The sequence below is a fragment of a genome, unplaced genomic scaffold (genome assembly GCF_019419815.1).
Source record: "Pyrus x bretschneideri cultivar Hongxiangsu unplaced genomic scaffold, Pyrus_bretschneideri_v1 Contig319, whole genome shotgun sequence".
NCBI lineage: Eukaryota > Viridiplantae > Streptophyta > Magnoliopsida > Rosales > Rosaceae > Pyrus > Pyrus x bretschneideri.
Genome location: NW_025999634.1, coordinates 13290 through 27349, shown reverse-complemented (window position 1 = coordinate 27349; position 14060 = coordinate 13290). Strand labels below are relative to the sequence as shown.

The 14060-nt window shown below is 36.2% G+C and overlaps 1 protein-coding gene and 1 long non-coding RNA gene across 4 annotated transcripts; one reads left to right on the top strand and one right to left on the bottom strand.

The window, feature by feature from the left end:
* Positions 1-1403: 1403 nt before the first annotated feature.
* LOC108868077 lies at positions 1404-2499 on the bottom strand. The gene is made up of 2 exons (XR_001954151.2): positions 2180-2499; positions 1404-2059 (listed from the first exon to the last, which is right to left on the bottom strand). It is a non-coding gene; the product is annotated as an uncharacterized LOC108868077 (long non-coding RNA).
* Positions 2500-8130: 5631 nt separating this feature from the next.
* On the top strand, positions 8131-11752 carry LOC125480104. 3 transcript variants are annotated; one of them, XM_048590370.1, is made up of 6 exons: positions 8131-8598; positions 9778-9814; positions 9866-10034; positions 10377-10620; positions 10948-10986; positions 11471-11752. In XM_048590370.1, the coding sequence occupies exons 3-6, from the start codon at positions 9928-9930 to the stop codon at positions 11561-11563; spliced, it is 483 nt and encodes a 160-aa protein (XP_048446327.1). In that variant the 5' UTR covers positions 8131-8598; positions 9778-9814; positions 9866-9927; the 3' UTR covers positions 11564-11752. The 3 variants fall into 3 exon arrangements, 1 of the variants encoding a protein (XP_048446327.1); XR_007260495.1 differs by lacking the exons at positions 8131-8598; positions 9778-9814 and having other exon boundaries at positions 9867-10034; positions 10377-10428; positions 10550-10620; positions 10948-11752; XR_007260494.1 differs by lacking the exons at positions 8131-8598; positions 9778-9814 and having other exon boundaries at positions 9867-10034; positions 10377-10428; positions 10550-11752.
* The last annotated feature ends 2308 nt before the right edge of the window (positions 11753-14060 follow it).

Genomic DNA, 14060 nt, shown 5'->3' with positions numbered 1-14060 from the left:
GGCACTTATTTTTTTGGCTAATGGTATTCCTCGCTTATGGACAAGAGCAAAACATTCTTGTTCAAAAGGATTTTTAGCCAAATGGTTTTTGAGATTTGCATAACTCCTCACTTTGGTCATTGAGATTTGAAATCAATAAAATTGGTCCTGAGTTTGTCCACCATCACTCATTTTGGTGTTTCCTTGAAAAATCTCCATTAAATAAGAATAGAATGACCAAAATACCCTTAATTTTTATCAAATCATTTTGGTTTATTGTTTATTAAATTGAGAGCATATCAGTAATTTGGATCATTATTTAACATAATTTTGCACGGAATGACCAAAATGATTGATGATGGACAATTTCAGGGACCAGTTCTATTGATTTCAAATCTTAGGAACCAAAGTGATGTGTTATGCAAATCTCAGAGACTATTTTGGCTAAAAAGCCTTTTTAGAATACTAGCAACAATAATACGAGCTATATTCATGAATGGGCAAAACGCTTCTTCGTTAACCACTCACCTCAATACTGAGAATATCGACAAGGCAACCCAACTAGTACTTTCTCAACACATCAAATTCACTAACCCAAAACTCTCTTCCTTCTCTCTTTATACATATATCACATGCATTGCTCCTTAAGACAACTGATAGAGATTTTACCATCTATAAAACAAGGTTTAAACCATAGAAAATTCTTGAAAGAGAACAAGTTTTTGTAGTATAGAATGGCTCAAGTAAGGTCGATCTTCTCAAGGACTGGTATAAACAATTTATGAGTTTTGGAGAATTTAACTTAGTTAACAATAAGAACTACACTAATTTGACAAAACTAAATCCTACCATATGTGACTTGAACAAATATCTAAAATGACAATTGGCTTATAGAAATAATGATCCAACTAAACAAAACAGGTAAATGTAGAAGCTCAAGATAATATAAATAATTGAAGAAAATTAGATTGACAAGGGACTAGAGTTCAACCTTTACCAACAACACTCCTACGTAGCTCTTCCAATAGCTTAAGTAATCGAAAACACACATGCTTTCAAGGTTGGGTTTTTCCTTGTGTAGTTTTACTTGTGACATTCAAGCTAAAATGCATACCACAACATGCAATTTATCCATGACATTTGGATTAAATATGAATATGAGTGATTCATTAATCTTGGTGAAAATCCTTTTGGTAAACCATGTAATCCCTAAAAGTATGATTTTACCTTAGGAGAAATGACAATCCTCAATCACTAGAAGCATAACCAATTTTAATGTGATATTTGTTCAAAATTGCATCCGATGACTTTGCTAAGCATCCTAATGGTGATCAAACATCAAGGCACATAGATAGTTTAATTCAGTGATTGAAAATATCAAAGCAAGCATGTAACAACACTTAAGCAATTAAAAGAGAAATCTATGTGATCATGTTGAGGCTCAGGACCTCACTCTATCAATAGGAAATTAGTTATACATACTTGTCTGAATACATAAGGAATTATCCATGAAGAATCAAAGAAAGAGAACAACCCTTTTTTACAAGAATTCTTCCTGAGTTCTCTAATCTCCTCCTCTGGAAAACAGCCCCCATCTTTTATTATTATCACCCTCCTATTTAAATCCCCCTAATGCATACTTAAAAGAGACTCCAATCATCCACACTCCGGATCAGATCAAGAGACACAAAATAAATGTCAATTAAAATTGACTTATAATTTAAATGGGCAAACAGAAAGTGCCCTGCCTCCATATGTTTAGTAGACCAAAAGTCCATAGATTTCAATGACTGAGATGTCCTTAGAAAGCTTGAAACGTCTACTTCAAAAAGCTAGGAAGGAGGTTTTCTCAATTTAGGGTTTAATTATGTACTTATCTCTCATGCAACCTTCAGATATCGAAACTGTTCTGTCAGCACACTAACCTGTCTTCGTTCTTAAACTGGGAACGATTGGCTGGGAATTTTGAGCTGAAAACTTGAAATGATCATCTTCAATCTCTTGTGAATTGACTCCAACTGGAACCACTCAAAAACTCCACCGTTTGCATACTTTTCCACCAAACTCAATCCTGCTGCTCCTAGAAACACAATACGGCAAAAGTATCACAAATACTTAAAACTTCCAACTAAACTAGACAAGAAAAGAAATATAAAAGGGCGAAATATATAGTAGAAATATTGGTTCATCACCAACCTACATTTTCTAGTATGAGATGAATAGATAAATGCAAGCCCTACTTATAGTAGAATGGGGCGGTTAAAAGATTATGAGACCGTAGTTTTTAGATCATTGAACCAAAACAGATGAAGTACTGAAGATCGGATCTTCGATCAGAGAATAGTGGATTCAAGAAAGCAGATAGAACCAGATCAAGCCGCAGACCTCTAGTCTAAACAGTCTAATCAACGCGATGAGAATGACTAAAAAATGGAGATTGGATCATCCTTGGTACTATTAGAACAAGTCAATCTAATAAGCACCAGAACGGTAGACAAGGTCAACTTGGTCAAAAATGACCTACTTAGCCCTCAAGGACGTCATAATCCCATCATGATTAGGAGAGAATCGTGGAAATTCCTATTGTCATGGGAATTGATGTATATCACAAGTAATCACTAACCTAATAGAAAGGGAATATCATCCTAGATTCCTTTTAGTATTCTCTCGAATTTAATATGAATTTCTATCTCATAAGGTAGCATTCTCTCAAATTTAGTATGGATTTCTATCCTCATACGGACTCTCACCACACTATAAATACACCCCTTGGGGTTCAAGGTAAAGGTATCACATTCTACTCCCTAATCTATTGCTTGAAGCTCTAAACATCTTACTGGCTTGACCATCCAAAAGTCATTGGCTGTACCTCTCTTATGCCTAGGTTCTTTACGGTATTTTCTCTTTGTCTTGTAAGTGTTCGTTCGGTTGTTCGTATACTAACAGTTATACGAGAATTTGGTTCCAACGATTGTCCTGCGATTTTGCAAATAATCGATGTGAGAAAAGTAATCTTGTATTTCTCATTAATTGAAACAATAATACAACTGTTGATTATATAAAGTTTCTCAAATAAAGATTAGTAACTAAGTAAGCCTAGCTAATTACACTTAGGACAAGATTAGTTTCACAACGGATAAGAGGATAAGATCAATGACTAAGATATGATAATGATGAGCTGGACTGTAGAGTAGTATCTTTGTTAATACACCCCCTCAAGCTAATCGGTGAGGGACCAAGAGATAGCTTGGATTGTAAGTACTTGAATAGGTGTTTGGAAAGAGCCTTGGTGTGAATATCAGCAAGCTAATATTGACTAGGAACATACTAAACATGCAACAGGTGAGCAAGTACCAATTCACGAATGTAATGGTAGTCAATTTCCACATGCTTAGTACAAGCATGGAAGTCTGGATTTGATGCCAAGGAAAGAGTAGACACATTATTACACCACAAAGTAGGAACTTTGTATAAAGGAAATCAAATATCTCTGAAGATTTTGCAAATCTAGGTAATCTCAGCAACATTATGAGCTAGAGATCGATATTCTGCCTCAGTAGAAGATCGAGCTATTATTGTTTGTTTCTTGGCACTCCAGCTAATGAGGTTGTTGCCCAAATTAACACAAAATCCACTAGTATATCACTTATCAAAAACACAACCAGCCCAGTCAACATCAAAGAATGCAGTGAGGTGCATAAAACTTTTCTTAAACCATAAACCCTGAGTAATGGATCCTTTCAAAAATCTGAGAAGCATTTTAACTGCTTGAAAATGAGAATCTCTGGGACAATGAAGAAATTGACACACTTGAGTAACTGACATGAGATATCATGCATTGTCCAAGTTAAATATTGACGAGCCCTAACAATGGATTTGTATCCATGGGGATTGGACAGTAGAGAACCAATGTGATCAAGTTTATTACCACTAAGATGTGTAGGAGATGGTTTGCAGCCTTCCATCTTGGTCTTGATAAGAAGATCCAAAATATACTTTCCTTGTGAAAGAAATATGCCTTCTAAAGATCGATGTACCTTAAGTTCAAGGAAGTAGTGTAAAGGACCCAAATCCTTAACTGGAAAAAGAGCTCCAAGCTTTGAAATAAAATTGTTACAGACTGTTGGATTTGGTCAAGTGACCAAAATATTGTCAACATACACCAAAACAATCACAAGTGAAGGGCAAATGTCACAAAAATAGAGCAATCAGACAGAGAATTAGAGAAACCAAGAGACACTAAAGCTTGGAAAGCTTTTCATACCAAGCCCGATGAGCTTGTTTGAGGCTGTAGAGGGATTTATTAAGTTTGCAGACGAAAGAAGCTTTGGAAAAATTCACAAAGCCTAGAGGTTGTTGCATAAAGACTTATTCCTTTAAAGAACCATGAAGAAATGCATTACTAATGTCTAATTGGTTTAAAAGCTAATCAAACTGGACAACAAGAGTTAAAAAGATCCTGATTGTAACCAATTTAGCAACAGGACTGAAGGTTTTTTTAAAGTCAACTCTTTCTTGCTGATGAAATCCTTTTGTGACTTTTAAAGTCAACTCTTTCTTGCTGATGAAATCCTTTTGTGACAATCTGAGCTTTATATCGATCAACCGAACCATCAGGTTTCCTTTTGATGCGAAAAACCCACTTACAACCAACAAGGTTCTGATGAGGTGTAGATGGAACCAAAGTCCATGTACCAGTTGCTTGCAAAGTTTAAAATTCTTCTAGCATGGCTTGATTCTAATGAGCATGCTTAGATGCTTGCAAGTAAGTAGTTGGAACAAAATGAAGAGTATCAACTGAATGTTTAGTTGTTGCAAAAGCTTTAGGCTTGTAAATTCTAGCTGTTAACCTTGTAACATGGGATAATTATTAGTTCGAACAAAAGGTGGTGCTGAGCTTTGAATAGGAGCTAAAATCTAAAAGGTAGAGCTGTGATCAGGAAACATATGAATTGGAGTAGAGGGTGATGCTGAGTTGTGATCAGTAGGTACTTAGGCTGTAACAGAATGCTGAGCTAATATTAAATCTGGAACTCAAGCTGGCACGGATTTGACTGAGTAAGAGAACGGCATATCAAAAGATGAAGATGACTTATCCATTATCTTTAAGGTTGATCCTGAGATAATTTTGGATTCATTATCAGATTAATGGACTGCAGTTCACTTTTAATTAATTCAATAGATCGGGACCAAATGGGATCGATCGTGGAAGGAAGAATAATAACATTCGGGTTTAAATTATTTAAAACGCCAAAAATTAGCATTGAATTCAAAAAACCATAGCCCAAAAGGATTTGGGCTTGGGTGTTCTGAGTAAGGCAAAGCCCTAGAGGCATACAGGTTTCCAGTTTGGCTGCAAAACAGCCCACATGTGGCTATAAGCCACGAGTTGAGAGGCTGGGAAGCCCAACAGCAACAACTGCTGGCATTAGGGCCGAAGGGTGGACATGGGGTAGGCCCAGCAAATGTTGACCGTCTGTTGGTCCATGAAGCCCAACTGAAGATGGGTTTGGGTCGGGGCGCAGGACAAAGCCTAGCAGCCTAATGCTGCTGACAGTTTGGGCTGAGTAAATTTGGATAGGTCAAAGGAAGGTTGCAGGCTTCCATTTGGATGTGGGTTAGGCTTCGAGCCCAAGTTAAGCCAACTAGGCTAAATGGTCTATTGTGTCCGTGCGCTTGCAGCAAAGCCCAGAGGGCTGCTACCATGGTCCAGATGTCGGAACGACGTCGTCCTGGTGCCGTGCTCGACCCGGCTAGGCTATAGGGCAACACGGAGGATGATGGTGGCGCCACGTCAGTGATGCGGTGGCTGTGCCTCATAGCTCCCAATATTTTTATTTTTTCAAATTTTCTAGGGTTTGAAAAATCCCTAACATGCTTCTAATTTATTTATATGCTTTGACTCACAATTCCACATAGCAATTTAATTACTTAATGCATGAAACATATACAATATATATATCAGAAGGAAAATATAAACATAGGGGTTCATGCATCATGGAGAATATTTTCATGCTTCAAGGTCGTTTCAAATATCTTCCTTTATTTTAAGCGTACCTGATTGACAGAAAACAAATAAGAGCCTTTGAATTTTGTGGAATATAGCCTCCTCCTACGATCCATTAATTCCTCACCTTCTGGCAAGAGCGTGCTGATAACGTGTTGTAGGCCTATTTAACTGAGTTATTCTAAGGGAATATAGAGAGGGGGCCGTCGACAATGAGAGAGAAGAGAGATTTAATTGTGAGGTGTGTGTTGTATCATCCCATTGTGCATTTATTTATAGTAATAGGATAAGTAAAATTCTTACCCTTATAAGATTACAACTCTTAATAGGTAATCAACTCCTAATAGGGATATAAGAGATATTCCTAGATTTATTAGGATTTACACAAACTGATATATTTATTCTATGATACGGTTTCAAGTTGTGATTCATTCAAAAACACTTTTTTTTTCTTATTTATTATTATTATTATTATTTTTTGTGAATTCTCTGTTGCCCATTGTTGATATCCTTTGGCCACCATATCAAATATTTCGAATGCCTCCCTAGCTGATGTAGATGAAAACGATCCCCTGCTGATGCATTAACATGACTCCTAGATGTAGGATTAAGCCAGAAAAAAAAGGTTTATCTGAGTATCAGTGTCAATGCAGCATGTGAACATTTCATAGACATCTCTGTATATCTCTCCCATGCCTAGTGAAACTCCTCGTTTGGCTTCTGCAAAAATGTTATAATCTCTCTCTTGTAATTTAACGTCTTGGATGCAGGATAATATTTGATCAGAAACTTTGTACGCAACTGCTACCAAGTAGTGACACTAAAAGAAAAATGGCCTTTTGGCACAAAATTAGGGACACAAATAAGGTGTTTGTGTTTGTTTAAACACTAATAGGGTGGAAGAGTGCTCATTTCGTAATGTGCACCATGAACTGTGCGCAAAGTTAAGAAAAGTGGACACAAACACATTATTAGGCACAGAGCCATGACTTTGGTGCCTTTAATGTCAGCAATGGAAATTTTTTATTAATTTTCAATAACACTATAAATGTAATTGTGTCCTATAATTTAATATATTTAAAGTAAAGATAGATTTTTTGTGCTCTTTGTTTAAAATAATGTTCTAAAGGTGGACGAAACAAATGACCCTACGCTTTCTCTCTTATCTCTGAAATGACTCCGCGCTCTCTCTCTCTCACACTCAGACACTCTCTAACCTCTCGGATCTCTCTGCACTCTCTCATCTCCTCCTCTGCTATGTCAACAGCCTCGGACTCAACACTATCTCTAGTCCCTCGAATTGTTTCTGCACTCTCTGCTCTCTAACCTCTAGGGATATAAGAGATATTCCTAGATTTATTAGGATTTACAAAACTGATATATTTATTCTATGATACGGTTTCAAGTTGCAATTCATTCAAAAACACTTTTCTTTTCTTTTATTTTTTATTTTTTATTTTTTTGTGAATTCTCTGTTGTCCATTGTTGATATCCTTTGGCCACCATATCAAATATTTCAAATGCCTCCCTAGCTGATGTAGATGAGAACGATCCCCTGCTGATGCATTAACATGACTCCTAAACGTAGGATTAAGCCAGAAAAAAAAGAAAAAGTTTATCTGAGTATCAGTGTCAATGCAGCATGTGAACATTTCATAGACATCTCCATATATCTCTCCTATGCTTGGTGAAACTCTTAGTTTGGCTTCTGCAAAAATGTTATAATCTCTCTCTTGTAATTTAACGTCTTGGATGCAGGATAATATTTGTTCAGAAACTTTGTACGCAACTGCTACCAAGTAGTGACACTAAAAGAAAAATGGCCTTTGGGCTCAAAATTAGGGACACAAATAAGGTGGTTGTGTCTGTTATAGGGTGGAAGAGTGCTCATTTTGTAATGGGCACGATGAATTGTGTGCAATGTTAAGCAAAATGGACACAAACACATAATTAGGCACAGAGCCATGACTTTGGTGCCTTTAATGTCAGAAATGAAATTTTTTTATTAATTTTCAATGACACCATAAATGTTATTGTGTCCTATAATTTAATATATTTAAAGCAAAAGTAGATTTTTTGTGCCCTTTGTTTAAAATAATATTTTAAAGGTGGACGAATCAAATGACCCAACGTTCTCTCTCTTTTCTCTCAAATGTCTCCGCGCTCTCTCTCACACTCAGACTGACTCTCTAACCTCTCGGATCTCTCTGCACTCTCTCATCTCCTCCTCTGCTATGTCAATACCCTCGGACTCAACACTCTCTCTAATCCCTCGAATTGTTTCTGCACTCTCTGCTCTCTTCCTCCTCCTTGTCCTCCTCAACCATCTTCCTCCCTCTCATATACTTCCTCTTCCTCTTCACTTTCACGCAACAGCGCCTCCGTCCACCGATCACCAACGGCCGCCAAATTAAACTCCTAGAATCCTTTTTCCGTCCTCTTTCCAACCCCAAGTTAGTTTCTACAAATTCGTAACCGAATTTCCTCAATTTCAGATGTAAGAAACGGTGACCATTGGTTTTCCGGCCAATTTCTGGCCAAGCCTGTTGGAATTGGACCTCGACCCAAGAGATCAGTGAACAGCTTTTGGGTGTCCACATAGTGCAAGCAAGGTAAACTTTGTCGGTTGGTTATGACAGTTTTTTTGGTGCGTACCGTTTCGTTCCTGCCATATGGGTAACGTCATTCCATTCTTGATTAGAATTATTAACTTCTATTGGTATTCATGAGTGATAGCTATTCTTTGTTTGAGATGGGTAATCTTGGTTGAGAAATTTGTTCTAATCAGCCGCAAAATATGGTCGAAAGTTTGTTGTCCTTGAAGTTCATGACTTGGAATCGTCGGGGTTGTTCCCGGCTAGGATATTTTGTCAAGCTTCCTTATTAGATCGAATAAATTATGTTGATGTTTTCTATTGTATCTCGAATAAATTTGTCATTTGCTGTTGCATCTCATGGTCAGTGTGGGGGTTTCCTGTTATTGAGGAACTCTATTGCGGTTAATTTTAAGAATACTAAAGTTCGAATATGTTTTTGGATGAAAGGTGACCTTTCTTTTTGATATTGGAGGGGTGTTGCATAAAATTTGATACCTGCACGGCTGCACACAAGTCAATAACATGAAACATGGAGGGTGTGTAAATCCATCTGTCTCAGAGGTTTTGAGTTTCATATGTATAGTCAATTATCGTACGTTCAAAGTTTGTTATTGACCAAAAGAAAGAACTAAGTAATTGATTATTAATCAACTGATGATAAAGTAACTTATTTTGTAAAATGTTGGTAATTCTAGTTTTGTAGACTGTAAGTGATGGAGATATGTGACCTTTTCTGAATTAATTTGAGGAATATTACAAGCGTACACCAGTGTTGAAAATTAAATTGTTGGAAGATGATGGGAAGCCAAGGGTTATGGCTACTCTGAATAATAATAATAAAATCTAATCTTTGTTATTTGTTCTGGGAATGTCATGGATAATTATATTCTAGTAACGAGGTACATGACTTCTTTGTGAAAGCTCATGTTTTGTGTTAAGTTCATCATTTTGTGTCTTGGAAAAGAACAGATCAAATAATGTAGAAAGTTTCAGTTTGATTGCTTAGTTCAGATTACTTTAAGAAATTTGGGCTTGAGCGGACATTTTTTTTGTTGTTATCCAGCTTTCTTGTTCAGATGCAATTGCGTTCTAGTCATGTGCAAAAGAAAAATGTACCTCACTAGCAAAATGCTTTTCGAAATTACAATGAACATCCAGTGCTGACTTGTTCTTTGCATTTTGCTTCATGTGTGGAGAGCACGAAGTATATGGAAGAGTGGCTCTCTTCTCTGAGGAGCAGCTGACACCGGATGAAATGGATACTGTGGCTCTCTTCTCTGAGGAGCAGCTGACACCGGATGAAATGGATACTAGCCTAGTTTGATGTAATTACTTACTAGTAGTATGGGACTGGCTAATATAACTTTGAGTAGCAGAGATGGGAGCCTTTGCCTTGGGATTGACTTGGAAGGAGGTTGCTGCTATCGTCTTTTTCGCAGTTCAAAATTATGGTACTAGATCTCTTTAAGGGAATTAGATCTCTCATAGCTCAAAATGATATATATTTAACATGTATATCTACATAGTTCATGCCTATTTTGGTTTAAAAGTAGAATTCGCTATATGATGTTCACCATATACTACTGAATATCATGCAAAACCCTTTTTTTGGATTGAGGTGTTGGTTGTTAGTCTTATACTCTTTGAAATAGTGTTTGCAAATTCTTTTTAAGAAAACATACAATTGCCAAATTACTCCACATGTATAAAAGTAATTTGTTTACTGGATGGAATTGGTCTTTTAGTATTATGTGTACTCATGCCTTTTAGTGATGGTTTGTACTTGTGATTAGGTTAATTGCGTGGAGTATCTGGGGACCGGGGCATGACAATAGATGCCAAATGGTATTGTATCTCATTTTGGAGTTTGGTGTTGTGAACCCTTTTGTACATACAAGTTTAAAATATATATATGCATATATGTTTATATGCACGTGGCATGAGGTCATTGATTTTTTGGGTGCAGTACATCTTAATTCTAAGAAGAGCAGATTTGACTCTGTTAGTGCAGGTATCGGATTGCTCCGCTCTCTCAGTGTAAGTACATCTCTGCATATCTTTATTTCCTCAATTATATTTGACTTTCTTATGTTGAGTTGCCAAATTAAAGATATTGCACTACTTTTTCGATACTACATTGAATCTGGAACATGCGAAACATTAAATTTTGAGTGTTAATTATTGAACAGGGGCTGCATTTTAAATTTGTAAACATCCACTGTAATGGTTTGGGGCTTGATGGTTGTACCAAATCTCTTTTTCTTATTCCCATGTTATGTCCATGTGTAGACCTTTTTGTAGCTTTCTAATTTTGGGTTTTTCTTGATGTGTGCTTACGTGGTTTGGGATTACTTTCCTTTGCAGGCCTGGGTAATATATAAAGCTTTGTGCTTTCAGATTAAGGTAAAGTTTGATTATATCTTATAGTTAATTCTGATGCCCATCGCAAGGTGTATAATTTTTTTCCATTACACTTATGTGTTCTATCAATTAAACTCTAGACCAACTACTAATCTCCTAAGTTCTTTAAATTCGGGTTTCTTATATGTTGTAGGAAATGGCATATTTTGAGATACTCTGCATCTTTCTTTCTTTAGTTCTTTACATTTGAAAGAGTGAGAATTATATTGTTGGGACTTCGGATTCTATTTTTATGTCCTAGTTTGTGTGAGGATTGCTTGCCATCCATACAAGAATGTTACTAAAGTGTCAGGCAAGTCTTTATGTTTCAATCCCAAACAAGTGCATGTATACATAGCAGAATTACACCAATTAATCTGTGGGAGGAAGGATATACAACAGCTCATGAGATAAAGATAAAGAATCATAATTTGAAAATTTGGAAGCCACTACATACTCATTTCTTGTTGCTGTGTAAATTTTGAAGGGTCCGACACTGACACTCAAGCAGCGTTTTGGAAAGAAAATTTTGGAACTAGAAGATGAGAAAAGAACTGTGCAGGTTCACTTAAAACCTTAATATTTGATGTTCTTATTCTTGAGAGAACCGATATTCACTTAAAACCTTTATAATTTTAGTTGGGGATAGAACGTGTAAAATTATTGTTGTTTTTATGTATAATGGTTGTGAATATCTTTGTAAATTGTAATATTATAGATGTTTGTGGTTGTGGGCTGTTTTAATTTTATGAAAAAATAATTTTTTTTTAGCCTCAATCTCAATTTGTAGGTGATTTCGGTTTTTAAATAATTTTTTTTTTTTAAATAATTGACATATTGGGCACAATAACAATAAATGTGCTAACATGGGTGGCAGCAATCATCTGACAACTTTGTCAGAACTGGGCACAAAAGGACCTTTATTTGTGCTTACACTTTTCAGCACAGCATACCTTATTGTACTATTTGATCAAAGGTGACGTCCATAGAGGGCACAGATAGAAACTTAGTTGCTGCACTGTTGTTATTGGTCTATGGGCGCATATGTTGGTGCTCTTTAGCCTTAAAGGACATAGATAATTTATTTTGCACAGTGCCCATATTTTTTGTAGTGTGATACTATTAACCGGTAGGGTGGATAGCCATATTTTTCCTATAGAGTGAACGGAAAAAGACGGCGCTTGATAGCCTTAGCAGAAAAACCCCAATCATAATATTTTGGCATTCCACTAAAAATTCTGTAATGTGCATATTGGGATCCTCGTTTAGCAGCCCACAGAAAGCAGGTCAAATTTCAAGCATATGGTGCTTGCTCTCGAAAGCATCACCTTGTTCCTGGTCCGGATACACAATACATCTCTGGAAGTCATTGGCACGGGCCTCCAATGACTCTCTGAGTGGCCATAAAAATCAACAAACAGGTACTGCAGAAAAGTTTCATCTTCGCGATTGTCAACCCCACTCCCTTTTTCTGTATTTTTTAATATATGATACGGTTTCAAAATTGCGGTTCATTAAAAATAATCCATTTATTCTATAATTCCTTCTCCCCTCTGATATAAATTGAAGTAGTAATATTGCTTGTAATAAAATAAAATTATTAATTAAGGTGTAAAAAATCCACTCTTATAAACCTGTACAGAATATAAATACGAAACTTGTAACTCATATGTACAAAGTTAACAATTAATAAAAACATTATAACGACTAGGTGAGAATTTACTTACAAACTGAAAAATTAAAGCAAAACAAAATAATAACTGAAATGCTAGAAATATAAATTGAGGCCGGGCATAAGCTTCACTCATCACCTTTTCACTTGATATTGAGTACAATATTTATCAAGATGAAAACTTCAAACAATTTTATCATAATTATTTTTATTCTGGTTTTCATCACAACTAGTCATGTAAACGCTAAGTGGTTTCATAAAAGGGTAATGGGTGTCCAAATAAACAACCATATACATGACGGGACAAAATTAAAGGTTCACTGTAAAACGGGAGATGATGATTTTGGCCTTCACATTTTGGGAGATAACCAAGAAGTTCATTGGGAACTTTCCCCTACTTTCTGGTATAGCACATTGGTTTACTGCTATGTGCAATGGAGAAACTCACCATGGTACCGTTTTGATGCCATTAGAATGGATGCGGATTGGGGGTGCGATCACTGTTATTATTCCATGGACCCCGACTACAAATTGTGGCTTTGGCATTGGGTAGAAGGAAATCATATATGGACCGAAGTTGCGTTACATCAAATATAACAGAAAATGAAAAGAAAAATAATCTATGAATGCAATGTAATAATTCTTTGTCTTGACTTTAAATAATGATTGTAAGGGGCTAGTAACCCAGTTTATTAAGAGCATTCTCACTTGCAACTAATGTCTCGAGTTGAAATTCCCCCTCCCCCAATATTATTAGCAAATAAAACAATTTAAATAAAAAATTTCGATCTTTTTTAGTTTAATAAGTATTTAGAATACAATAATATTAAATTTTCAACGTCATTAATGTGAGTTAAACTTTAAAACTATTACTTACAATTGGAAAACCATATCAGATATATGTTAAAGTCTACTCAATCTTCAAAGAGTAGGACTCTGTTTGTTTGGTAGAAAATTATCAAATTCCATCCGTATTACTTTGTGTTGGGATTTACTTTTCCCATTCCGCGTCTTTTCCATGAGGAGATCTGCTCTATAAAATGCACGCCTACTCAGTGTTCCCAGAATGCAGTTCATGCGATGATGGGGTTCTTAAACTTGAGCAAGTTCTTTGATCTTGGCTTGTCCATAAATGAGTTTTGGTACTTCTTCGAAATCGACCATAAGGAAGGCGTAGGGTTGCTGAGGTCTCGCCATAAGCTATTGATGCTTCCTGCAAAGGTGATCACGAGTGGGCGAGAGATACCTTGGAGGTGACTAGAGAGTAGGAGTCTGACTCATCTCCTAAGCTGTGTGTCCCTATTGCCTTTATCAGTGGTAAGTGAACTGCTTGATTCTTAGCCTGCTTGAATTTTTGTTGAGCTGCTCCATGACTTCAGTTTACTGATCATCCTTTTTACTTTGT

Coding starts and splice junctions, on each gene's coding strand:
- LOC125480104 (XM_048590370.1), top strand. CDS start 9,928: ATGGGACTGGCTAATATAACTTTGAGTAGCAGAGATGGGAGCCTTTGC. Junction 10,621..10,947: donor GATTGCTCCGCTCTCTCAGT/GTAAGTACATCT, acceptor TTTCCTTTGCAG/GCCTGGGTAATATATAAAGC. Junction 10,987..11,470: donor CTTTGTGCTTTCAGATTAAG/GTAAAGTTTGAT, acceptor TAAATTTTGAAG/GGTCCGACACTGACACTCAA.